General features: G+C 46.9%; 1 protein-coding gene across 1 annotated transcript in view; it reads right to left on the bottom strand.

Annotated features, from left to right (window-relative positions):
- Window positions 1-27,059, bottom strand: part of ANKRD33B (ankyrin repeat domain 33B) — an 87,427-nt gene that overhangs the window by 32,183 nt on the left and 28,185 nt on the right. Inside the window, exon 2 of the mRNA XM_021675375.2 lies at window positions 438-567. Within this exon, the coding sequence (XP_021531050.2) occupies window positions 438-567 (130 nt within the window). The remainder of the gene's footprint in view (window positions 1-437; window positions 568-27,059) is intronic.

The following is a 27,059-nucleotide window of genomic DNA, read 5'->3' as shown; positions in this document are numbered from 1 at the left end:
CAGGTAAAGTGCAAGGTCATCTTCTACATGTGTCTACTTTCATGATTAACTATCACTGAGACACAGGATTGTGTCTCTTCCACTGGTGGGTCTGCCAGCCTCGTGCCACCCCTAGTCTTCGGGAGCAGGACGGAGTGTGAGGCTTCAGGCGAAGCGGTGACAAGGGTGGCCTTCTGGTGCAGATTCATATTCAAAACCTTCGGCCCGCATCAGAACTTGACCTACCTGTACCGAATTCTGAACAAGTGGGTAAATGCATTGAGTGTCCCAAATGCATAGCATGTGCCCTCTCAGCGATCAGCCCTTCCCTGGCACCCCTTGGTAGCAGGACATGGTTTCTGATCGTTTCCATCCTGATGCATCGCACCGGGAGCCCAGGCCGCCTGCTGGTGTGCTCTGGCCACGGCTCCGGGAGGGAAGGGAAAGCCCGCTCTTACCTGCCTGTGCAGCTGTGATTAGGGCTGTGTTCCCCTCGCTGTCCTGCCAGTTGACGTCAACGTGGGGGCACTCTGCTAAGGCCACCACGGTATCCACAAAGCCGTGGTAGCAGGCGACAATAAGGCCGGTCTAGAAATGAAGAGGGGAAGCGGGTCAGAGGGGCAGAGCCGGAGCATGGCGGTCAGCACCAGGGACCTCGAGGGGCACCCACTACCCTCCAGGGGGCTGGACAGGCAGTGACGGGGACCCGGAGTCCCAAATCTCAGAGATGGTTTAGAGCGAGCCAGCCACTCATTCCTTCTCAAATGTGTGTTGAGGACTGACTTGAGTGAGGGCCTAGGCGTAGATCTCAGCCCTCCCGGGGCGTGCTTTCCCCAGAGAAGGAAACGCACCAACTACAGGGCTCACAGGGAAATAAACGTAGAGAAAGGAGCATGCGCAATGTGGGGCAGCTCTTTAGGGAATAGGATGGTCAGGCTGGGCTTGCCAGAGGTGATGCTGGGGCCCATGTGTGAAAGAGGCAAGGCAATGGGCCACAGGGATACAGAGAGAGGGAAACGCCCCAGTGGAGGAAACAGCTCAAGCAAAGGCCCCAAGTCAGGACCGTGCCTGCTCCATCCAGGGAGTAGCCCTGCGGCCAGCGGGGTTAGAGCAGAGTGAGTGAGCAAGAAGAGGAGTGAGCGAGAAGAGGAGTGACCTGGGTCCAGGCGGCAACAGGGGGCCTCAGAAGCCGTGGACAGGGCCCTGGGGACCCCGTGAGTAGGGGGAGCATCCTAAGCGGTCCACTGCCAATCATCTACATCCACTCCGGCTGCTGGGCAGGAAACAGGCTCTGGAAGAACAGGGTGGAGATCGGGGGCTGGTGGGAGGCCACTGTGGGGCCAGGCAGGTGACAATGGTGTCACATCAGGGTAGGGGCAGCAGTGGGGAGGCAAATTTGGATTCTGGAAAGGAAGATTTGCTGTTAGAATGGAGTTGAGGTTGGAGAGAAAAAGAGTCCAGGATAACCCCAAAGTTTCGGCCATAGCAGCTGAGAGGATGCAGTTCCATCAAATGAGAGGGACAGGACGTGGGACAGAGCTGGCGTGGGGACAGATGGCATGCAGACCTCAGTGCACTATATGAGACTGTCTCTGGACAACCCAGTGGAGACGTCAGGTAGAGAGAGATAGCGCGTGAAGTCATGGAGAGAGAAGCAAGCTGGAGAGATACACTGAGGGTTGACTTTGGAGATCTAGTAATTACACTCGATCTTAGCCAAAAGGCCGAGAAGCGATGGAGATCTAGTAATTAACTATCACCAAATGTTAAAATCCTAGCTCCCTGTGGGGTGGTGCTAGGAAGCGGGGCTTTGGTGGGGTGATTAGATCACAAGGGTGGAGCCCCCGTAAATGGAATCAGTGTCCCATAAAAGGACCTCAAGAGCACTCTTGTGCCTTTTTCCTCCATGTGAGGACACACAGAGAAGTCTGCAGTCTGCACCCTGGAAGAGGACCCGGGCCGAATCCCACCATGCTGGCGCCCTGATCTTGGGCTTCCAGCCTCCAGAACTGTGAGAGATAAATTTCCATTCTGTATAAGATCTTGGACTTCCAGCTCCCTGAACTGTGAGGAATCAACTTCCATTCTGGTGTTTCATTGCAGCAGCCCGAGCTGATGAAGAGACCTCGTAACAAAGGAAAACAGCGCAGCCTCAGGTTCACCACCTCACACACGCAGATACAGTGAGATGCTAAAATCAACCCAGGGTAGGAGCTAATCAATTTTCACTCTTGGCACTGCCGGCGACACCACCACTTCACGTGGGGCACACAGTTTACATTGAGAGCAACTCCACAGCAGCTCAGCCCAATTTCTACCAGATTTTTTGTTTGTTTGTTTTTGAGATGGAGTTTTGTTCTCATTGCCCAGACTGGAGTGCAATGATGCGATCTCAGCTCACTGCAACCTCCGCCTCCTGGGTTCAAGCGAGTCTCTTGCCTCAGTCTCTCAAGTAGCTGGGATTAAAGGCATGCGCCACCATGCCCAGCTAATTTCGTATTTTTAGTAGAGACAGAGTTTCATCATGTTGGTCAGACTGGTTTCAAACTTCTAACCTCAGGTGATCCACCCACCTCGGTCTCCCAAAGTGTTGGGATTACAGATGTGAGCCACTGCATCAGCCAATTTTTAATAAGAATATAATTTTTCATGGAACAACGAGAGGACTCAAGTAGCCCTGCCCACTTAATAAGGCTGCTGGTTGTCCCCCCAGAGGACTATTAAATCACAAATATTAACATTTTTAAAGTTCTACAGAATACCATTGATTTTCTAACCCCGACATCCATACTATGGCATAATCAACTCAATAACTGTTGACTATGGTAAAGGCTCTTTAATATACTCTAGCTTATGCATCCTTTGAAATAGGTCATTCCAGCTATACAGTGAAATGTTTCACAATTATCTAATTTTAAAGAGAAAAGAGGAGGTTGCAGGCAGGCTCTACTTAGAAGCCGCTGAGGTTTTCAGCTTTCTGGGAATGGAGAGTCTGCTGCCACCTCCAACCTCCCAGCTAACCTATCCGCCTGCTTTCGCATCAATGCACCGGAAAACTTGTAAGTCCACCCAGGGAGTGCCCAAAAATCATTTTTAACTTCTTTGGATGGAGATATTGCTCTAGTATTCTAGTTTCCTGACTTATGAATAAAATACATTGAACATAATGTAACATCTTCCTTTGCATATAATTACACAAGTAGCTCATATTTATTGCAGAAAAAGATCCAAAAATCAAAGAAAAAATGTTATAGACCAGACACACACACGCACACATTTTTCTTTAAATGAAAACAAGACCATTTGCTATATGTCTTAGGAATGTATCACCAATATCTTCACATCCATAAGAGTAACTCTTTGTGAAAATTTCTGGTAGATACAGAGTACTCTATTCTATGTGGGGTAGAATTGTCGTTATTTAACAAATCCCTATTCTTGGACACTCAGATGATCTGTTTCTCACTTTTCTTTCTTACGAGTAAAACCGGCAATGAAAACCCCTAGAGCTAAGGCTTTGTGTATTTTGTTTCTTGTTTTCTCAGGAGACATTGTAAGAGCCGTATTTCTGGATTAAAGGAGATAGGTGTTTTGAAAGCTTTCAGCATATATCGCAAACCTGCGCATCAGGAAGGTTCCAGATGGCATCTGCCTTTGCCAGCCCTGACATCCAACCTGCACTTAAAGGGCTTGGGTTAAAAGGAATGTCTTCCCTCGGTGGGTACAGGAGCGATGCTCTCAGGGCTCCGGAAGTATCTGGCTCCTGAATTAAGTCTCTTTCAGGAATACCCTCCCCTCCCCTCCTCTCACCCCAAGTGGTGAAGGATTCTGCTCTGGACATAGAGCCCCTCCTTCTCACCCCCACACTCCTCCAGCTTCCTAAGGTAAAACTTCCCAAAATGTGCAGCAGGCACCTGCTGACAGCAACCTCGGAAGGCTGATACAATATTTAGAACATCACTTTTTTTTTTTTGAGACAGAGTTTTGCTCTGTTGCCCAGGCTGGTGTGCAGTGGTGCCATCTTGGCTCACTGCAGCCTCCGCCTCCCAGGTTCAAGTGATTCTCCTTCCTCAGCCTCCAGAGTAGCTTGGACTACAGGCACCCCCACTACCAAGATCAGCTAATTTTTGTATTTTTAGTAGAGACAGGGTTTCACCATGTTGGCCAGGCTGATCTCGAACTCCTGACCTAGAATAATACACCCACCTCAGCTTCCCAAAGTGCTGGGATTATACGTGTGAGCCATGGTGCCTGGCCAGAACATCACTTAATATTTTAACAAATTAAATGAGGGAGGCAGGTCGGGTGTGGTGGCTCACGTCTATAATTCCAGTACTTTGGGAGGCCAAGATGGGAGGACCACTTGAGGCCAGGAGTTTGAGACCAGCTTGAGCAAGACAGTGAGACCCCATCTCTACAAAAAAAATTTTTTTTAATTAGCCAGACATGGTAGCACATATCTGTAGCCCCAGCCACTCAGCAGGCTGAGATGGGAGGATTGTTCATGCCTGGGAGGTCAAGGCTGCAGTGAGCAGAGATCATGCCACTGAACTCCAGCCTGGGTGACAAAGCAAGACCCTGTCTCAAAAAAAAGTTGGGGGTGGGGGAAGGTTATCATTATCTAAGTGCATTAAAGCTCTCAACACATACACATGCACACACAGGGAAGTGCACAGAAAACATCTAGAAAAACCACACCAAAGTGTTAAGAACAGAAGGAAGATGAATGGGAGGCGTGTGATGATTAATTTCATGTATCAACTTGGCTAGGCCACAGTACCTAGATATTTGGTTAAACATTATTCTAGATATTTCTGTGAAGGTATTCTTTAAATGAGACTGATATTTAAATCCACAGACTTTGAGTAGAGTAGATGCCCTCTGTCATGTGAGTGGGCCTCATCCAATCAGTTGAAGACCTTAGAAAAAAGGCTGGCCTCCCCACACCCTGGAAAGAAGAAACTTGACCAGCGGGGCTACCTTCAGAGTCAAACTGCAACTCTTCCCCAGATCTCCAGGTTTTGAACTTGCCAGCCCCTACAATCATGCATTCCAATTCATTAAAACAAATCTCTCTCTTTCTCTACGTATATGTACACACACACACACACACACACACACACACATACAAACACACACACACACACACTCTTTCTCTGGAGACCCCTGACTAATCCAGGGTGGATGGGGTGGGGAAGGAGCACTTTGGAAGAACCACATTCATTCATTCATTCATATATTTATTTTGAGACGGAGTTTTGCTCTTGTTGCCCAGGCTGGAGTGCAATGGTGAGATCTTGGCTTACTGTAACCTCTGCCTCCCAGGTTCAAGCCATTCTCCTGCCTCAGCCTCCCAAGTAGCTGGGATTACAGGCATGCGCCACCTCACCCAGCTAATTTTGTATTTTTAGTAGAGACACTTTTCTCCATGTTGGTTAGGCTGGTCTCGAACTCCCGACCTCAGGTGATCTGCCTACCTCGGCCTCCCAAAGTGCTGGGATTACAGGCGTGAGCCACCGTGCCTGCCCACTACTACTTTCACTCTTTACCCCATATGATTCTGTGCAGTTAGAATTCTTTTATAAAAGGAATCTGTATTCATGAGGAAATTATATCATTTTAATTAATATTGAAAAAAGTAAGCAAACACAATGTTTACATTAATAACATCCTCATTAAGAAATAGTTTTACAATAACCACTGTAAACAAATGAAAACAAGAGCTGTCTGTGAAGGAAAAAGGAGGGCCAGATGCTGCGTGAGGCCCAGCACAGTCTGCGGCAGAAGAAACAGGAGCTGACAAGAGCCGGGGGAGGGACTGAGGCACCAGAGCCCCAGGGAGCCCCAGAGCCACAGTAGGGGGGCCATCATCCTGATGACCCGGGAGAAAAAGGACGTAACCAAGCTCCAGTGTGAGAAAAAAAATCCAAGAACCAAGAGATTATGGTTCAGATGCTTAAAAATCGATTTCTGTAAAACCCCAGAATAATACCACCAATAGGTCGGGGGAGATGTCTATGAGGCTTTTTGAAAGAATGCAAGAATTCTGGCCTCTAAAGAGCGACTATATTTCTAAAAGGCAGCCATGAGCCCCTGCTAACACATGTGTGGGTTGTCGGGTAAACTATTTTAGGCAAGTTTCAATGATCTCAGGATGTATGAAGACAATGCAGATTAAAATCATCAATAAGAAAAGAATCTTGTGACTCTTGTGCTGGGGACAGGGGTGGGCATCCAGGATAAACATAAATGATAGCATTTGATCGCAGCAGCTGCGATGCCACAAGAGAGATGAATTCCCCGTGAGGGGCTGACTTCCGGGTTCAGTTATACAGGTAACGCAGGAATCCTCGGGCAGCGTGAAGGGAAGACTGACTCAAATGTTCCATTCTGAATGTCTTCTGGAGACTGAGCCTTACTATCTGCCATGGACTGAACGTTTCTGTCCCTTCAAAATTCACATGTTGAAATCCCAGCCCTCGCGGGGATGGTATTAGGGGATGGGACCGCTGGGAGGTAGCCAGGTCATAAGGGCAGAGCCCGCACAAATGGGATTGGTGCCCTTACACAAGAAGATCCAGAGAGCCGGCTTGCCCTTTCCACCCTGTGGGGACCCAGTGAGAAGGTGTGGTCTAGGAACCAGAAAGCAGGCCCTTCATCTTGGACATCCCGGCCTCCAGAACGCTGAGAAGTAAATTTCCATTGTTTATGAGCCACCTAGTTTATCTTATTTCGCTCTAGCAGCCTGAATGAATTAAGACATCATCTAATTAAACTATCTACCAAACAGGGTTCCAAGGGAAAGGATATTTCACACAAGTCTTTAAAATTCTAAGATCTGGCTGGACGCTGTGGCTCACACCTGTAATCCCAGCACTTTGGGAGGCTGAGGCGGGTGGATCACGAGGTCAAGAGATCGGGACCATCCTGGCCAACATGGTGAAACTCCGTCTCTACTTAAAAAAAAAAATACAAAAATTAGCTGGGCGTGGTGGCACATGCCTGTAGTCACAGCTACTCAGGAGGCTCAGGTAGGAAAATCGCTTGAACCTGGGAGGTGGAGGTTGCAGTGAGCCGAGATCATGCTACTGCACTCCAGCCTAGCAACAGAGAGAGACTCCGTCTCAAAAAAAAAAAAACAAAAAATTTGTAAGATCCCACAACAGCAGTTCATTGCTTCAATGTATCATAGGAAAACGGTGAGTACTGTAGCCTCTAGCCCAGTGCCACAGGCAGGAAGCCTTTCCTTGGGCCTAAAATGAATGAAAGAGCATGAGAGGGAGACCCCAGGAAGGCAGGGACTCTTCAACACATGCGGCCTGTAGAGAAGACAAAGTGTGCACATCAGCCGCCGCAGCTGGCCGTAAATTCTACACCACGCGACGCATCCAAGGCAAACCCTTCCCGATCAAGTCTCAGGTCTGTCAAATGCACTCAGCACAAAGCCCAGCAGCAAACTTTTTTCCTGAAGGGTCTCCCCAGGAATTCAGATTTGTCTGAAATTTATATGATATGACATCCATTTTCCTTTAAATACACTCCCTAAGTGTGAGTTTTAGTATCTGAAACCAGACACTTTCTGGGGTGTGTCATTAGAAGTTTGGAGGGTAAAGGTCAGGTCCAGGTCTAGTGCAGAGGGGTGGCAAGTGGCCAGGGGAGAGGACTACCTGGGCAGGAGGCAGCCCCAGGGTCAGTGGCCACAGGTGTGGCCCCAGCACCGCAGGCCGCACACCACCTCCTCACTCACTGCCTCTCCAAAGCCAGCTCAGAATAAAGAATCCCATGAAACGTTCCATGTACCAAACTCTTACCCAGGATCAGTGTTGGGTAAAGCAGGTGAACCACAGAGAAACAGGGACAACCCCCACTGAGCTGCTTGGACTCAGGCAGCGCCTGTTCCAAGGGCCCTTTGGTATGCACGTGTGAGTGTTTATTACGAAAAAAATTCCAAATAGAGAGAAAAGTAAAATAGAAAGACAAACACCCATGTCTTCATTGGTTATAGTAACAAAGGTCAATATTTTTGTCATAACTGCTTCAAACTTTTTTTTTTGAGACGGAGTTTTGCTCTTGTTGCCCAGGTTGGAGTGCAATGGCAAGATCTCAGCTGACTGCCTCCCCAGTTCAAGTGATTCTCCTGCCTCAGTGTCCTGAGTAGCTGGGATTACAGGCATGCATCACCACGCCTGGCTAATTTTGTATTTTTAGTACAGACTAGGTTTCTCCATGTTGGCCAGGCTGGTCTCGAACTCTCGACCTCAGGTGATCCACCCCCCTTGGCCTCTTAAAGTGCTGGGATTACAGACATGAGCCACCGTGCCTGGTCAACTGCTTCAAACTTCTTAAAGGAATCAACATTACAGAAAAAGTTGAAATGCCTTTTTGTGCTGTCCTCCCCATCCCTCCCAGAGGCAGTCACTATTTGGTGCTGCTGTGCATGCTCTGATTTTGCTTTTGAATTTTTATTACATATGCATGTATCCACAAGCAATGTATTTATTTTTATTTATTTATTTATTTATTTTTGCAACAGAGTTGCGCTCTGCCGCCCAAGCTGGAGTGCAGTGGCACAATCTCAGTTCACTGCAACCTCCGCCCTTCAGGTTCAAATGATTCTCCTGCCTCAGCCTCCCAGATAGCTGGGATTACAGGCTCCCGCCACCATGCCCAGCTAATTATTGTATTTTTAGTAGAGATGGGGTTTTTGGCCAGGCTGGTCTCAAACTCCTGACCTCAGGTGACCCACCCGCATTGGCCTCCCAAAGTGCCAGGATTACAGACGTGTGCCACCATGCACAGCCCAAAAGCAATACATTGAATAGACAGCATTATTTCCTATTTCAAATATTTACACAAAGTGCTCTCCATGTACATATGAGCCTGAAACTTGGTTGATTCACACAGTGCTGGACGTGATCTAGCCAAATCACTGGCAAATGCATCGTGACTACTATAGCGTGTCTGCATGTTCATCCACGCCCCTAAAACTGATGTATACTGTTTCCAAAGTTCCGTGATTACAAATACAAAGCACTGAAATCAGAACCTTGATCTGCATCTCCTGATGCACCTGAACTGGAAATTACTTGGAAACCTCATCTGCGTCAGTTTCTCAAAAAGAGCACTATTGACATGTGGGGCCAGATAATTCTTTATTCTGGAGGGGGGCTGTCCCCTGCACTATACAATCCCTGGCCTCTATCCATTAGATGTCAGGAGCATCTTCTACCCTCATTTATCACAACCCGAAATGCCTCCAGACATTGCCAAATACACCCTGGGAAGCAAAATTGCCCCAGGAGAGAACCGGTGCTCTAAGTGGACAAGCTGGGGGTAGAACATGAGCCAAAGTCCTCTCTGAAGTGGCTGCTACAGCTGCAACTCCACCACCCATGGGCGAAAGTAACAGCTTCTGTCCAGTCCCACCAATTCCCAACACCTTTTCATTTTCACCAATCTGATGAGTAAACACTGTTACTGTGCTTTCACTTCGCATTCCAGATTGCCAGTAAGACTGGCCGTCTTCCCACGTATCTATTGGCCGTCTGGATCTCCTCTTTGGTAAAGGATTTAATTTTGTCTTTGTCCATTTCCCATTGGCTTCTTTGTCTTCTACTCATTGATCAGTTTGAATTCTCTCTTTTTTTTTTTTTTTTGTGAGACGGAGTCTCACTCTGTCACCCAAGCTGGAGAGCAATGGCGTAATCTCAGCTCACTGCAGCCTCCATCTCCCAGGTCCAAGCGATTCTCCCACTCAGCCTCCCAAGTAGCTGAGATTAGAGGTGCCTGCCACCATGCCCAGATAATTTTTGTATTGTTAATAGAGATGGGGTTTCACCATGTCTGACAGACTGGTCTCGAACCCCTGACTCCAAATGATCCACCTGCCTCGGCCTCCCAACGTACTGGGATTACAGGAGTGAGCCACAGTGCCCAGCCCAGTTTGAATTCTTTATAATACTCGAGGTCAGTGCTGTCCAATGGGGATATAGGGGGAGGCACAAATGTAATTTAAAAATTTTGGGGGGAGACAGGGTCTTGGTCTGTGACCGGCTGAAGTGCATCACGGCTCACGGGAGCCTTCACTTCCCAGGCTCAAACAATCCTCCCCCAGCAGCCTCCCTAGTAGCTGGGACTATGGGTGAGCACCACCACATCCAGCTAATTTTTGTATTTTTGTAGAGATGGGGTTTTGCCATGTTACCCAGGGCTCAAGCAATCTGCTCACTTCTGCCTCCCAAAGTACAGAGATTACAGGCAGGAGCTACTGCCCCTGGCTGATAATTTGAAATTTTCTAGTGGCCAAATTAATAAAAGCCAAAAGAAATCCTAATAAATATATTGTATTTAAGTCAACATATCCAAAATATTACCATTTCAAAATGTAATCAATAGGAAAATGTGAGTGAGCCATTTTACTTTTTTTGGATGAATCTAGTGCATGTTTTACACTTACAGCAACCTCAGTGCCGCCGTGTTCAACAGCCGCTTGGAGCTACCGGCCACACTGCTGGGCACCACAACCCTAGACACTAAAGCTGGCACTAGGATGGCACTGGCCCCCAAGGCTGGCACTGAGATGTGGCAAAGGAGGCCCTGGGGCACCAAATTTAAAGCGGCAGTCCCTCTCAGGCACCGCAGAGGGCAGTGGCTCTGTAAATGCTGCCCCTGGACCTGAGGCTCTGTCACGGGCGCTGCGATTGCTTTCTCTACGCTACCTGCTTTTCATTTACCACCCATTTCACATTTCGATGCAGTCATACTATTTGTGTTTTCCTTTACGGGAGTGCTTTCTGTCAGGTGTTTAAGTAATCCATCCTATTCAGAAACCATAAAGATATTCCTCTGTATTTAATTCCAAAAGTTTCAAAGTATATATTTTTTCATAATGAGGTCTTGAATCCACCATGGTTTTTATTATAGAAATTATATGAACACATCCATTCCTTCCCACTGGTAGTCACACCACGCTCAAGCCCGTCCCACCTTCCCAGAAACACATGAACGCGCCTAAGAGTTGCTTCCGTTGGTCTAGCAATCTGCCTTGGCCCCAAGGCAATCCTGATTCCTACTGCAGCCCTGTGTTTTGCAGGGAAGAAACCTTCCTTGCTTTTCCCGTTTAGAACTGCTGTGGCTATTTTTTTTTTTTCTTTTTTTTTTCTTTTTGAGGCAAAGTCTTGCTCTGTCACCAGGCTGGAATGCAGTGGCACCATCTCGGCTCACTGCAACCTCTGCCTCCTGGGTTTAAGTGATTCTCCTGCCTCAGCCTCCTGAGTAGCTGGGACTGCAGGCAAGCACCACCATGCTCAGCTAATTTTATTTTATTTTTTGTATTTTTTTTAGTAGAGACGGGGTTTCATCACGTTGGTCAGGCTGGTCTCGAACTCCTGACCTAAGAGGATCCGCCCACCACACCCTCCCAAAGTCCTGGGATTATAGGCATGAGCCACGACACTCAGCCTGCCATGGCTGTTCTTAATTATCAAGCTTTGTTTTAAAAATCAAATTCAGTTCTCAATCCTCCTAGAAGGAGTGGTAAAGAAGATTGTGCAAAACACCAGACCACAGGTCATCAGAGGACACCTAAGATGCTATTCTCAGGCTGCCAGGAACAGGCATTTGCTGCTCATCCTAGAGAGGGCTAAAGGAATTCGCTGCTGGGAGGCACTCAGCAACAAGCAAGCAGCTATAAATAAGAAGAACTTACAGAGGGTCCGGCAGGAAAACAAGCAGCTGGAAGCTCATCGCCCAGTGTGTTTCACTGTCCAAAGTAGACCTTAGTATTCCCCCAAAATGTCCCTGACAACACCCTCCCTTCTCTTCCACTTATACAGTAGCACATCCGGGAGGAAGAGTCATTCAAGTATGGGTGACGGTCTGTGAAGAAGCTGGTAAACGGACACACACACACACAAAGTGTTTTTTAATCGTTTGAACCAGGACGACTCAGTTGCACCGGATTCACCTGCAGTACTCACTGGCGTTCTTCCATTACCTATTTCCGCCTGCCTTTTGGTAAATTGCATTTCCCCACCCTTTCTGAATTCTGACTTGACCATCTGGCTTGCTTTGGGTAATGAAATGTAAGTGAAATAGCAGGTATCACTTCCAGGAGGAAGTTTTGAGAGACAGTGTACAATGTGCCACTTTCCCTTTTCTCTGCCTTGACTGCCCTTGAAGCTCAGAGACGATGGCTCTCAGCCTGGGCCTCTGAGGCGAGGACAGAGAGAGCAGAGCCCTGCCCCTCCAGCCGGCGCACAAGCGCCTGAATGAGCAAGAGGCAAACCTTTGTTATTTTAAGCCACTGAGACTTCAGGTGGTAGGTTATCACAGCAACACAGTCTATTCTGAGTGACTGTGTGTGTGTGTGTGTGTGTGTGTGTGTGTTACAGTAGTGTACATCTATTCATGTGTCAATGGCTGCCTACTGTTGTTTTTTTTTCCATTGGGAAGAACTGTCCTTTATTTTAAAATTATTTCTTTGCTACTTGATTGGGCACAAAAGGTACTCATAAAATGGCTGGGCGCGGTGGCTCACACCTGTAACCCCAGCACTTTGGGAGGCCAAGGTGGGTGGATCACTTGAGGTCAGGAGTTCAAGACCAGCCTGGCCAACATGACGAAATCCTGTCTCCATCAAAAATAAAAAAATTTTAAAAAGTGCCAGGTGTGGTGTCGCACACCTGTAATCCTAGCTACTCAGGAGGCTAAGGCCAGAGAATCGATTGAACCCAGGAGGTGGAGGTTGCAGTGAGCCGAGATCGTGCCCTGAACTCCAATCCAGCCTGGGGAACAGAGTGAGACCCTGTCTCAAAATTAAATAAATAAATAAAATGATGGGGACATGAGTTTATAACTTTTTAATTTATTTCTTCGCTTGCAAAACAAAAATTTGGCAACTATGTCATGCCACCTATTCCAAAACCATTTTATACCAGGTGAACCCAGCAGCCTGGGCGCCACTGAGCACCTGTGTACCGCACCCATTGCTTCTCAACTCCCTCTTGGCCACACCAGCTCCCGGTGGCTTCGGTTCTCCCTGGTGCATGCTGCATGTTTTCAGGCCTCCAAGCCTTTGCAGGTGCAGTGGCCTCCGCCTGGGATGCCCTTCCTCCCTGCCCCAGCCCCATCACTGAGTCGGCCTGCACATTTCTGAGTCTCCTGCCAGTATGGGCCAAGCCCTTTAATGCCCATTTCCTCACACTGTCACGGGACTGCCGTTCACACACCAGCCCACACTCAACAATAAGCTCCAAGGGGCGGCAGATCGTGTCTTTTTAATTTTGTTTCCCAAGTACCTGACATCTACAAGGTACTCAATAAGCATTTCCTGAATGAAGGCACATGCCCCGGAATAGTACCCAGTTTACTCTGAACTGAGGACCGACACACAGTGATGTGGGCTTGTGTTTCCTCTACAGTCAAGACAGGAAATGACTTCACGTCCCAAGGGACCTCAAAGAAGCAGCTGTCCTTCAGCATGGTGTCACTCTCGGTAGGCACCCCCAGATCTGGGGATGAACAATGCCAAAAGCTGGGTGTGGCAGCTCACACCTGTAATCTCAGCGCTTTGGGAGGCCAAGGCAGCAAGATTGCTTGAGCCTAGGATTTCAAAAGCAGCCTGGACAACACAATGAGACTTATCTCTATAAAAAATTTTAAAAACTAGCCAGGTGCAATGGTGTACACGTGTACTCCCAGCAATTTGGGAGGCTAAAGCGGGAGGATCACTTGAGCCCAGGAGTTGGGAGCTGCAGTGAGCTATGATCATGCCACTGCACTCCAGCCTGGGCAACAGGCCCTGTCGCCCTGTCTCAAAAAAAAAAAAAAAAAGAAAAGAAAAGGAGGTCAAGAGATCTATATCCGTATAAAGATTGGTAACCACAAAGCCTAAAAACCACCCAAATATAAAACATACATCAAGAGATGTCTGGCTAATGAAATACATGTTATGGAGGCCAGGCGCAGTGGCTCTCACCAACATAACATGTTGGATTTATGACTTTAGATTAGCAATGTATGAAATTACTACTTTGTTCAACTGTATTCCCTCTGCCAAGTTCATGTATATACCTAATCTATTTCTATCTCAGAGGCCCGTCTAATCTTCCCAACACTGGGAGTGGTTTCCATGCAGTGATCTTACAAGCTTTCTGTGATGAAAGAAAACTATGCCTATTAACAGCTGACCTGAAGGCAGTGACTGTCAGTAACAATTACATGTTCTTCTGACCATTGATTCATTTAATCTTTTTGAAATTAAGCTTGGATTTTTTACAATGAATGTACAAAGCTCAGCAGAGAACTTCAAGGAAATGGCAAGGCTAGAAGAGCAGAATATAGAAACTCACTCGGCCTGGCATGGTGGCTCATGCCTGTAATCCCAGCACTTTGGGAGGCCAAGGTGGGTGGATCACCTGAGGTCAGGAGTTTGGGACCAGCCTGGCCAACATGGTGAAACCCTGTCGCTACTAATAATACAAAAATTAGCTAGGCATGGTGATGGGTGCCTATAATCCCAGCTACTTGGGAGGCTGAGGCAGGAGAATCACTTGAACCCGGCAGGCGGAGGTTGCGGTGAGCCAAGATCGCCCACTGCACTCCAGCCTGAGCGACAAGAGCGAAACTCCATCTCAAAAAAAAAAAAAAAAAAGAGAGAAAGAAAGAAAGAAAGTCACTCAGTGAGAAAGAGCTCATGCAGGGGATGAATTACAACAGCAAAAAGCATGGACCCTTTCCTTGTACCATGTATGTCTGCCATGAGGACACTTTTCTTATTCATTCCACACCCTGTACTTTTAATATTCACAACCACAATTGCACTAGCCAGCCTCCTGGATGGCCCCAGTGATCTTTGCTGCCTCCTGGTATTCACACCCTTGGTGATCACCTCCCATGCTGAATCAGGGCTGGCCTCATATGGCAGGAGTAATGGTGTGTGCCTCCCAAGGCCAGATCCTAAGAGATCCTGCAGCTTTCACCCTGTCTCCTGGATTGCAGGCTCTTGAGGAAGCCGGCCGCCATGCCCTGTGGACACTCGAGCAGCCCTGTGGAGAGACCCACAGAGAGAGGAACTGAGGCCCCCGGCCAAATGCCTGCACCAATATGCCAGCCATGAGAAGGAGCCGCTTTGGAAGGCTACCCTCTGGCCTCAGTCAAGCCTTCAGACAACTACAGGCATAGCCAGCATCCCACTGCAACTTACGAGAAATCCTCAGTCAGAACTGTCCAGCCAGGTTCCCACATTCCCGAGCCATTCCCACATTCCAGAGCTATGGACACTGTGAGAGAAAATACATGATCATTATTATTTTAAGCCGCTATGTTTTGGGGTGATGAATGTAGCTTTAGATAATACAAATATCAACAAGTCATAAGGATAGAATAATGACAAATTCCCGTTACAATCTTCCAAAGCCTGTCATATTAACACATAATTCTATGTTTCTGTCTTGAGAATGGAATCATTCATTAAAGTTGAATATATGTTTACACAAGAAAATATATAATATAGCATATTAGGATTTTATAGCCATTGACATCTACTAGATGTTATGTTAGGTGCAGCTAGATTAGATATAATTCATGCCACAAATCAGCTAAGAAAATCCCTCTCTGGCTTTACTATATTCCCAGAAGACATCAGGAGAGTGCTATATTTTTCTCAGAAATGTTCTCTTTTGGCCGGGCGCAATGACTCACACCTGGAACCCCAGCACTTTGGAAGGCTGAGGTGAGCAGATCGCTTGAGGTCAGGGGTTTGAGGCCAGCCTGGTCAACAGAGTGAAACCCCATCTATACCAAAAAGTACAAAAATTAGCCAGGTATGGTGGTGCATGTCTGTAGTCCCAGCTACTTGGGAGGCTGAGGCAGGAGAATCGCTTGAACCCAGGAAGTAGAGGTTGCAGTGAGCCTAGATCGTGCCACTGCATTCCAGCCTGGGCAGCAGAGAAAGACTCTGTCTGAAAAACAAAAATAAAAAAATAAAACCAGGTGCAGTGGCTCACACCTGTAATCCCAGCACTTTTGGAGGCTGAGGTGGGTGAATCACGAGGTCAGAATTTTGAGACCAGCCTGGCCAACATGGCAAAACCCCGTCTCTACTAAAAATATGAAATTAACCAGGTGTGGTGGTGTGCACCTGCAGTCCCAGCAATCAGGAGGATCGCTTGAGTTTGGGAGGTCAAGGCTGCAGTGAGCTGTGATCATGCCACTGCACTCCAACCTGGGTGACAGACTGAAACACTGTCTCAAAAAAAAAAAATGACAAGCAGTCAATGAAAAGCAAATTGGGCCTTTCAGGATCTATAGACTATGATCAGCTTTATAAGTTCTTTGCCAAACGTTGCATGAAATTTCAAGAAAGGAGTCTAAATTGTTCACTCATTTCAGACTCAAAGATTTGAAACCCTTTTTTTGCTGAGCGGTTCCCACTCCGGAGGCTCCCAGCCCCGCTGCTCTGCGTCAGGCTCTCAGGCAACAGCATGGTCTACTCAGGAGAAATAAAACTCTCCAACCATTTTCGAGGCAATGTTTTCCAAATATTGGGCCTGTTATGCACAAATACTGGTCCTGCCTCACAAAACGTCTGGCACAATTTAGTACAACCCAACCCGATGGATGCAGAATTAACAACCTGGCTAATGATTGAGCCAAACCACCTGTTTACTATTTTCTGCTGGGCGCAGGTTTGACTTCAGCCCCATATAGTACAGTCCCAGGACCGGCGGCATCAGTGTCACCTGGGAACGTGTTAGAAATGCAGAATCTCAGGCCTCAGCCCAGGCTCCTGGCTGGGAGCCGGCAATTACTTTTGTCTGCAGGACGTAAAGTGTGAGCACGCTGTGCTGACGCTCCGGGATGGGCAGTGATGGTGTGACCTCTACACCCAGGCGCCCAGGCTGCTCAGTCTCCCCTTAGGAACACAGGACACAGAGCTCAGCTTGTGTTCTTGTTCATTTTTATTTGATTGGCTTTCTCTCAGTGGGGCAATGCACCCTCCTTCTTGCCCCGCCCAGTCTCTGCTATACACAAATCCAAAAATTCTTCCCTAGTCCTGGCCTCGGTGCCTACAGCACTTCCTCACATGCCCCCTAACTGGTCTGTTCTCATCTGCACCAGCTCTGGGTGCTCCACCCGAGAATCATCCCTGGCCCCACGGGGGGACATGGCAGCTCCTTGTCATACATAGACTGAGGTGAAGTGACCAAAAGGAGAAGGGCAGATCTCGAGATATTGTGACTCGTACTTTGTCTTACAGATTTAAGCATATATAGGTGTGGTCACACTTAAAATGTGTGACTAAACCAGCACATCCACGGAGAGTGTGTCCTGCAGGGAGATGGCTGCACAGCCTGCAGTTGGCTGTAGTCAGCACCCATGAGCACTTATTATTCACCATCCAGCAGGCTTACTGGCCCCTGGCTGGGTGCTGAAAATACAAAGATCCGCTGAAATGTGAGTCCCTCTGCTCAGGACATTCAGTCTGGGGAAGGAGGCGGAGATGTAAACAATGACGATGCCAGGCTCGGCCCAGGGGACAGTGAGAGCACAGACAACTGGCGGCTGGCCCAGGCTGGGAGGAGTTGGCACCCAGCCAGGCTGAGCCTCTTAACCAAACAACAGCAGGAGGTCCACAGTGCCAGGGAGGGTGGGGACCGTGTCCCAGGCGGGAGGCAAGCGTGTGCAAAGGCGTGGAGCTGACAAGTGGGGAATTCTGGGTCATGATGGGTTCCCACAGAGGGCTGAGCAGGCTGAAGGGCACCCAAAGCTGGTGGGAGCCATGCAGGGTCTTAGAAAGCATCGTGATCGGATTTTCCTGCTAAATATCTGGCTCTCAGGTGGGAGCTGGTGTGGGAGGAGAGAGTCTTGCCATTTCCTTCTATTTTCAAAACATTGTTTAAATATATATATGCCCCCCGACCCTATTCTTTTTAAACTGAGTTGGCAACCCATTGTGATTGAAGATGTAACTGAAACTGACATCTGTCTGTCTGACTCATAGCTGTCAAGGCGGTGGCTTCCACATGACATTCTGGGCTTTGGGACGTCTATTTCGCAGGTGTTCATTGATGTCTTCTAACTTGATTTTTTTTAATGTACAAAATTTAAATTGTAACCTTTTCCAAAAGTGAAAGTGCTCGACATTGTTAGTCAGAGAAAAATGCAAATTAAACGCACAATGAGATACCACCATACACCCACCAGAATGGCTAAAATTAGAAAGACTGACAATGCCAAATGTTGGCAAGGGTGTGGAACTCTCATGTTCCCAGCAGGTGGGAGTGTAAAATGGAAGAACCACATTGGGAAACTGGTGGTTTCTATTAAAGTTTAACACATGTCTACCTTATAACACAGCAATTCCATTCACAGACACACTCTCAAAATACATTAAAGTCTATATCCACATGAAGATGTGCACAAGAATGTTCAGGACAGCTTTATCTGTAACATCCAAAAATTGCAAACAACCCAAATATTCATCAAGAGACTAGCTAAGCAAAGCCTGCTATAATCAACCCTGGGATGCTACGGAGCAGCAGAAGGAGAACAAAACCCTGATACTCGCAGCAATACCAGTGAATCTCACGCATATGACACTGAACAAAATATCCTAAACACCAAAAAGTGCACGCTGTTTGATTCCATTTAGTGAAATCCAAGGACAGGCAAGATTAATACTGTACATGGTAATAAAAAGTAGTGAAGAGGGTTATTAGGAAGTGGCACAAGAGAACTTTCTGGAGTAATGGAATGATATCTTAATCTGAGTGATATTTACATGTGCCTATTCATTTGTGAAAATTCATTGAACTATACCCTTAAGAGTTGTACATTTCACTGTATGCAATCTCTCAATGAAGTAATGATAGCAGAAAAAGCAACTTTGCCAACGCAGATACATAAATGGTAAATAAGGCTATGAAAAAATGTTCAACATCATTAGTCATTTAGTCATGAAAAATGCTCATCTAAACCAGATAAGAAACCACGTCACCCCTGTGGTGGTGATGAAAATGCACTTCACCCCATTAGGATGGCTACAATTTACAACACACCAATACACGGAAAATAACAAGTGTTTGGTAAGGATGTGAAGACACTGAAACCCTTGTAAATTGCTGGTCAGAGTCTAATGTGGTGCAGCCACTGTGGAAAATAGTTTGGTTGTTCCTCAGAAAGCTAAACATAGAATTGCCATATGATCCAGTAATTCCACTCCTAGGTATATTCCCAAATGAGTTTAAAGCAGAGGCTGAAACAGAGATTTGTACACTCCAATAGTGAAAACAGGGAATACCCAAATGTCCATCAACAGATAAAAGAATTAGCAAAATGTGGTGTATACATATGATGGAACATTATTCACCCTTTAAAGAAGAAGAAAAATGCTGATACATTTTATAACATAGATGAACACCGAGAACATTATGCCAAGTGATATAACCCAGATACAAAAAGACAAATATTCTATGATTCTATTTATGCAAATATCTAGAATAGGTAAATTCATAAAGACAGAAGGTAGGTTAGAGGTTGCCAGGGGCTGAGGGAAAAAGGGAAGGAGGAAGAGGAACTAGAGGGAGAGGGATGATAAAAACATTTTGGAAATAGTGGTAACGTTTGCACAACATTGCAAATGCCACTGAATTGTACACTGGTTACAACGGTTAAAATGAACAGTTTTATGTTATATATATTTCACCACAATTTTTAAACTTAATAATGGAATGTGCCTCAAATTGTCAAGTTGTATACTTTAATGGATGAATCGTCCATAAAGCTGTTAAATATGGACAGAAAAAAAGCAACCTAGAGGTACACACAACGTGGCTAAATCCCAAAACCTTTATGTTGAGTGAAAGGATCCAGGCTGCAGAGCACACACCGTGTGATTCCACCGAAGTTTCAACACTGGCTAAACTAAACCATGGTGACAGAAATCTGAACAGGTCTTTGCCTCTCATGGGACAGGGACTGAGTAGAAAGGGGCAAGGGGAAATTTACTGTGGTGATGGAAATGCTCTATGTCTTGAGTGGGGGGATGACTGCACAGGTGCATATATTTGTCAAAATCAAACAGGTGGTCATTTAGAATTTGTGTACTTAATCACATGTCAATTATACCTCAACAAAGTATTTTTTTTCTTTTCCTTTTCTTTAAGACAGGATTTCTCCATGTTGCTTAGGCTGTTCTCAAACTTCTGGACTCAAGCGATTCACCCACCTCAGGCTCCCAAAGTGTTGGGATTATGAGCATGAGCTACCACGCCTGGCTAACCAAGTATCATTAACACAAAATATGATTGGCCAGGTGTAGTGGCTCGTGCCTGTAATCCCAGAACTTTGGGAGGCTGAGGTAGGAGGATTGCCAGAGCCCAGGAGTTCCGAAACTAGTCTGTGCAACATAGTAGGACTCTGTCTCTAAACGTTTTTTAATTTTTTTAATTGAAAAAAATAAAAACCGTGGACAGATGCAGTGGCTCATGGCTGTAATCCCAGCACTTTGGGAGGCCGAGCCGGGTAGATCACCTGAGATCAGGTGTTCAAGACCAGACTGGCCAACATGGTGAAACCCCATCTCTACTAAAAATACAAAAATTAGCCAGGTGTGGCAATGCATGCGTGTAATCCCAGCTACTTGGGAGGCTGAGGTAAAAGAATCGCTTGAACCTGAAGACAGGCAGAGGTTGCAGTGAGCCAAGATTGTGCCATTGTTCTCCAGCCTGGGCAACAGAGCAAGACTCCACCTCAAAAACAAAACAAAACAAAACACTGTAAAATATGGTTAAAACGCAACAAGGCACTGAGAGTGCCAGAAGGCGCAGGCTAGAAGTCAGAAAGTACTCAGAAGCCTCCTAGGAGTCACCAGGTAGAGATGACACCACTAAATGGGGTGGCTGCATCCAGGTGCTGAGAGGAGAAAGCAAACTTAGAAGAGATGGAGGCTGGAGAAGAGACACCTGGATTGGGGCGGGGGACGGGAGGAAAAAGTAGTAGTGATTGGCTTCTGACTTGGGCCCCTCAAAACGATATCAAAGTCATATGCCAAGAAAAGGAACACAGCAAGAAGTCTAGCAGTGGTAAACAAGTCAAGATCCGGAAATCCAAAACTAAAAGAAAAATCACATGTATATACAAGATACAATCAACTTGCATTAGAAGTTCATATCAGAAAGCATAATTAGATTGTGCTGTTGTCTGAGAGACTGTTATGATTTCAGTTTTTTGCATTTGCTGAGGAGTGTTTTACTCCTGATTATGTGATCAATTTTAGAGTAAGTGTCATGTGGTGATGAGAAAAATGTATATTCTGTAATTTTGGGGTGGAGCATTCTGTAGATATCTATCAGGTCTGCTTGATCCAGAGCTGGGTTCACGTCCTGAATATTTGTTAATTTTCCGTCTTGATGATCTAATATTGTCAGTGGGGTGTTAAAATCTCCCATTCTTATTGTGTGGAAGTCTAACTCTCTTTGTAGGTCTCTAAGAACTTGCTTTATGAATCTGGGTGTTCTGTGTTGGGTGCATATATATTTAGGATAGTTAGGTCTTCTTATTGAATTGAATCCTTTACCATTATGTAATGCCCTTCTTTGTCTTTTTTGATCTTTGTTGGTTTAAAGCCTGTTTTGTCAGAAACTAGAATTGCAGCCCCTGCTTTTTTCTGTTTTTCATTTGCTTGGTAAATTTTCCTCCATCCCTTTATTTTCAGCCTATGTGCATCTGTGCATGTGAGGTGGGTCTCTTGAAGTAAGCATACTGATGGGTCTTGACTCTTTTTTTTTTTTTTTTTGAGACGGAGTTTCGGTCTCGTTACCCAGGCTGGAGTGCAATGGCGCGGTCTCGGCTCACCGCAACCTCCACCTCCTGGGTTCAGGCAATTCTCCTGCCTCAGCCTCCTGAGTAGCTGGGATTACAGGCATGCGCCACCATGCCCAACTAATTTTTGTATTTTTAGTAGAGACGGGGTTTCACCATGTTGACCAGGATGGTCTCGATCTCTTGACCTCGTGATCCACCCGCCTCGGCCTCCCAAAGTGCTGGGATTACAGGCTTGAGCCATGGGTCTTGACTCTTTATCCAGCTTGCCTTCCGTGTCTTTTAATTGGGGAATTTAGCCCATTTACATTTAAGGTTAGTATTGCTATGTGTGAGTTTGATCCTGTCATCATGATGCCAGCTGGTTATTTGCAGACTTGTTTATGTCATTGCTTCACAGTGTCACTTCTCTGTGTACTTCAGTGTGTTTCTGTGGTGGCTGGTAATGGTTTTTCCTTTCCATAAGAGCTACCTTCAGGAGCTCTCGCAATCCAGGCCTGATGTGACAAATTCCCTCAACATTTGCTTGTCTGAAAAGGATCTTATTTCTCCCTCACTTACGAATACTTAGTTTGGGTGGATATGAAACTGAGTTGGAATTTTTTCTCTTTAGGAATCTTGAATCTTGTCCCCCAATCTCTTCTGGCTTGTGGGGTTTCTGCTTAGAGATCCACTTGTAGTCTAATGGGCTTCCCTTTGTAGATAACCTTGCCTTTCTCTCTGGCTGCCCTTAACATTGTTTCTTTCATTTCAGCCTGGGAGAATCTGATAATGATGTGTCTCGGGGTTGACTGTCTCATGGGACATCTTACTGGGTCTCTCTGCATTTCCTGAATTTGAACACTGGCCTGTCTTGCTAGGCTGGGGAAGTTCTCACAGATGGTTTCCTGAAGAATGTTTTCCAAATTGGTTCCATGCTTCCCATGTCTTTCAGGTACCCCAGTCAGTTATAGGCTCAATCGCTTTACATAATCCTATATACCATGGATACTATGCAGCCATAAAAAGGAACAAGATCATGTCCTTTGCAGGAACATGGATGGCGCTGGAAGTCATTATCCTCAGTAAACTAATGCAGGGAAAAAAAAACAAACACTCTATGTTCTCACTTTACAAATGGGAGCTGAATGATGACAACACATGGACACACAGTGGAGGATGAATGCACACAGGAGTATTCAGGGGTGGGGGAGGGAGAGCATCAGGAAGAATGGCTCAAGAATGCTGGGCTTAATACCTAGGTGATGGGTTGATCTGTGCAGCAAACCACCATGGCCTTGGCACACCACCTATGTACCAAACCTGCACATCCTGCACGTGACTCAGAACTTAAAAGTTGAGGAAATAAAATGAAAGCAAGCATAATTAATTAAAATGGTGCTGGTACATAATTAAGTCATGCTGTTGTTTTGGTTTGGCTTAGGTTTTTTTCTGAACTGGAACAATCTGTTCGGCTTATGCCAAAAACTAAGATCCCCCAGGCACAGGCGAAAATGATCTTTTCAAACTTTTCCATGAGTCAGCGAAGGCAGTTTCACTTGAGTCCTGGGACACATAATTCCAGGAAGCGCTTCGCCTGCCCTGGTACACTCAGCCTTCTCCCTCTCCGGTTTCAAGCCATCACACCTGCTCCTTCACAGAGGAGGCAAAAAATGGATGATGGACAGAGATTTCCAGAGTCATGATCATCCAGATGACGGCCACTAGAAAAGACGGAGAAAATGTCCAGGGTTGCAATGCAGGGATGAGCCCAGGAAGATGGCATCGCAAGCAACAACTGAACCTCTGAAGATTCGTTTCGTCTCTTAAGGGGTGTCCAGGTCTCTCCTCTGCACATCGGGCCCCACTCGAGGATTCTGAGCCCCACTCCTTCAGTTACCTAGTAACTGCCTGTAGTAGGTGGAACTGAATCCCCCAGAAAAGATATGTCCACATCCCAACCCCAGTCCCGGTGAATGAGACTCTGTTGGGGAACAGCATCTTTACAGATCATAATTAAGGATGTGAAGATGAGATCATCCTGGAGATGAGACACAGATGTGCAGAGAGGACAGATGAGGACAGAGGCAGGGATTGGAGCAATGCTGCCACACACCACAGAATCCCCAGCTCCAGCAGAGGGAGCAAGTCCCTGCCGTCACCTGGACTTCAGACATCTGGCCTCCAGAATTGTGAGAGACTCCATTTCTGACATTTAAGCCGTCTACTTTGTGGTCATCTGTCACGGCAGCCTTAGGAAAAAAATCCGCTGCCCATCTAGCACCACACTACCCATGTCCTGCAAGCCAGTCCTCCACCTGGCCTCCTCCCTCCTCTCCTGCTCAGGACGTCACCCTCGGGGCTGGCCCCCACCAGGCACCTGCCTCTGGCCTGACTCCCCTCCTCTAGCACCACACCACCCATGTCCTGCAAGCCAGTCCTCCACCTGGCCTCCTCCCTCCTCTCCTGCTCAGGACGTCACCCTCGGGGCTGGCCCCCACCAGGCACCTGCCTCTGGCCTGACTCCCCTCCACCCTCCACACTCACAGGGCACACTATCTAGAGACAGGGATCCATGTTTGATGTTTTCTTCCTGCTTAAAAACATCCGTTCCTGAAACTCTTGAGTGACTTGTCGTAGGAAAAGCCCAGGACTGGCCCTGCTGGGTCCCACCAATCACCTGGGGAGTGAAATCCCGTCTGCTCAGCCCAGCTCCTTCAACTCTATTTGCAGTTCGCCCATCCTTTACCAAGACCACCACCACTCCTGCTGCCCGTACCTGGAATGCACTTTCCTATCCCCCCACATGCAGTCAAATCCTACTTTCCCCTAAGGTCCCCATGCCAGGTTTCCCAATGCAGAATCCCACCCACGTCACAAGCAGCTCTGGGTTCCTGGCATGTATCAGTGACTTCCTCTCCTGTTACCTCATTTTCTGCCAAGGAGTCATTCTCCTTAGGTTCCCATCGTACCCCACCTAATGGGTCAAATACCCTCTAAGGGCTTCAATTTTGAGGCCATGAACCTCTGGTGGCTCCCAGAACCTTCCAGAACACATGCCCTTGGTAGCATAGGGATGAGTGCACACACGAAGGGAACAAGTAGAAAGAAGGATGTGTGTTTTTAAAATGCATATTTTCTGCAGCATTGGAGATCAATAAATAAATACATCATATCTTTAAACATTCCCCACCGAATAAGAAGTGAGAAAAAGCTTTAAATACGGAATAGATCTGTGACAATGACAAGAATTCCTGACCCTGGAGAGGAGAGAAAAATCCCCATGAGCTGACAGCTCCCACACATGGTTGCTCCCCGCTGTTGAGTCTCTGGGCTTTGCTCTCTGCAGAGACTCCGGAGCAGGTTCTGCCTTGCCCCAGGACCACAATTTAGCTCAGAGCCAGCACAGGCCTTGGGTCTGAAAAAACTGTAGCTCAACAGGCCAAGAGTAGCCTTGTAGCAGAAAAGATGAACTCTCTTTAAATGGGAGAGGTTCATGGGAGGTGAGGGTGAGTGACTTGGGAGGGGTTGTGTTGGGAGGGGTGGGGGTTTGTGCCGGAATGGGGATCCAGGTGAGCCGGGGTCAGGGGAGTTGAGCCAGGGTGAGAGGGTTGGGGAGTAAGTGGGGCATTGAGTCAGGATCTCAAGTGAGCCCCCCTACCCGGGAGGTAGTGACTTGGAGGGGGGCTGGAGAGGGACTCAGGGCTCTGGAGGTGAGCGAGGGTTGAGGAAGTTGGGCTGGAGTTGTGGTGAGCAGGAGGCTGAGCCAGGATGGGTCTGGGATGAGCAGGGTCGGGTGTGGACTGAGATAGGGAGGAGGCACACGAGGAGCTCTCCATGCACACGAGGAGCTCTCCAGGTACAGTCGGTGTCTAAAGGGAAGGAAAGTATTCGCTCATTGCAGATGGGGTAGTACATTCACTGACGGTACAGGTTTTTGCTTTATTTTGTTTTTTCTTAAAAGAGTTAATAGTTAATGCTTTTTTAAAAAAAAAAGTAAACACAGAATAAAACATATTATCTGCTATAATAATTTAAAATATGTTATTGCACAGAAAGAAAAGGTAGTCTTAGCGTGCCAGGTGACTTTTCAAATAATAACAGTTGTAGTGTTATAACGATGTAAGTGTTACTTTGTTTCTGCTTTTAGAATCAAACTATAGATAAAGTTGAAATAACTAAGATAATAATTAAGATCCAAGAAAATGTTAGCTTCGTAAGTGGAAGGCTAGTGAAGACAATATGAGGGGTGAATGCAGGGCGATGGGAAAAGGTTAGGAAGGTCCTTACCTAACAGAGAAGTCAGGAAATACCAGCTGGAATTGATGGAAAAGGAACTGGGGTTGAAATAAAATATATAAAAGCAGGGCACAGTGGCTCACGCCTGTAATCCCAGCACTTTGGGAGGCCGAGGCGGGCGGATCACCTGAGGTCACGAGTTCGAGACCAGCCTGACCAACATGGTCAAACCCCGTCTCTACTAAAAATACAAAATTAGCTGGGCATGGTGGCACATGCCTGTAATCCCAGCTACTCAGGAGGGTGAGGCAGGAGAATTGCTTGAAATGGGGAGGCAGAGGTTGTGGTGAGCCAAGATCGCACCACTGCACTCCGGCCTGGGCAACAAGAGTGAAACTCCCATCTCAAAAAAGAAACACACACACACACACACACGAAAATAGAAGAATACATATAAAAAATTATGGGTGGATGGGTCTGATCAGAGGGGTGAAAGGGTGGGTTGGCAAAGATCTCTACCTGCCATGGCACAGAATCATCCCCACTGCCTCAAATGGACAAATCAAGACTAACCAGATGATCAGGTGGCAGTCAGCAGGGAGGGGATCGCCAGACAAAATGAGAGCAGGAACAGTGGCAAGTGATGGCATTGAGAAGCAGACGGGTGGCCAGGAGGCCTGGGGTCTCTCACTTCAAGCTCATCTGCAGGATTCTATTTTCTTTTCATTTCTTTTCTTTTCTTTTCTTTTTTTTGTCACCCAGGCTGGAGTGCAGTGGTGCAATCTTGGCTCATTGCAACGTCCACCTCCCAGGTTCAAGCGATTCTCATGCTCAGCCTCCCAAGTACCTGAGATTACAGGCGCCTGCCACCACGCCCAGCTTATTATTTTATTTTATTTTATTTTATTGTGTTTTTTGTAGAGATGGGGTTTCGCCATGTTGGAGAGGCTGGTCTCGAACTCCTGACCTCAGGAGATCCGCCTGCCTTGGCCTCCCAAAGTTCTGGGATTACAGGCATGAGCCACCTCACCCGGCCA

The sequence above is a fragment of the Aotus nancymaae genome, unplaced genomic scaffold, assembly GCF_030222135.1.
Source record: "Aotus nancymaae isolate 86718 unplaced genomic scaffold, 86718_ANA_hifiasm-v0.15.2.pri h1tg000014l, whole genome shotgun sequence".
NCBI lineage: Eukaryota > Metazoa > Chordata > Mammalia > Primates > Aotidae > Aotus > Aotus nancymaae.
Note: the sequence above shows the minus strand (reverse complement) of the source record. Positions and strands in the feature narration are given on the sequence as shown.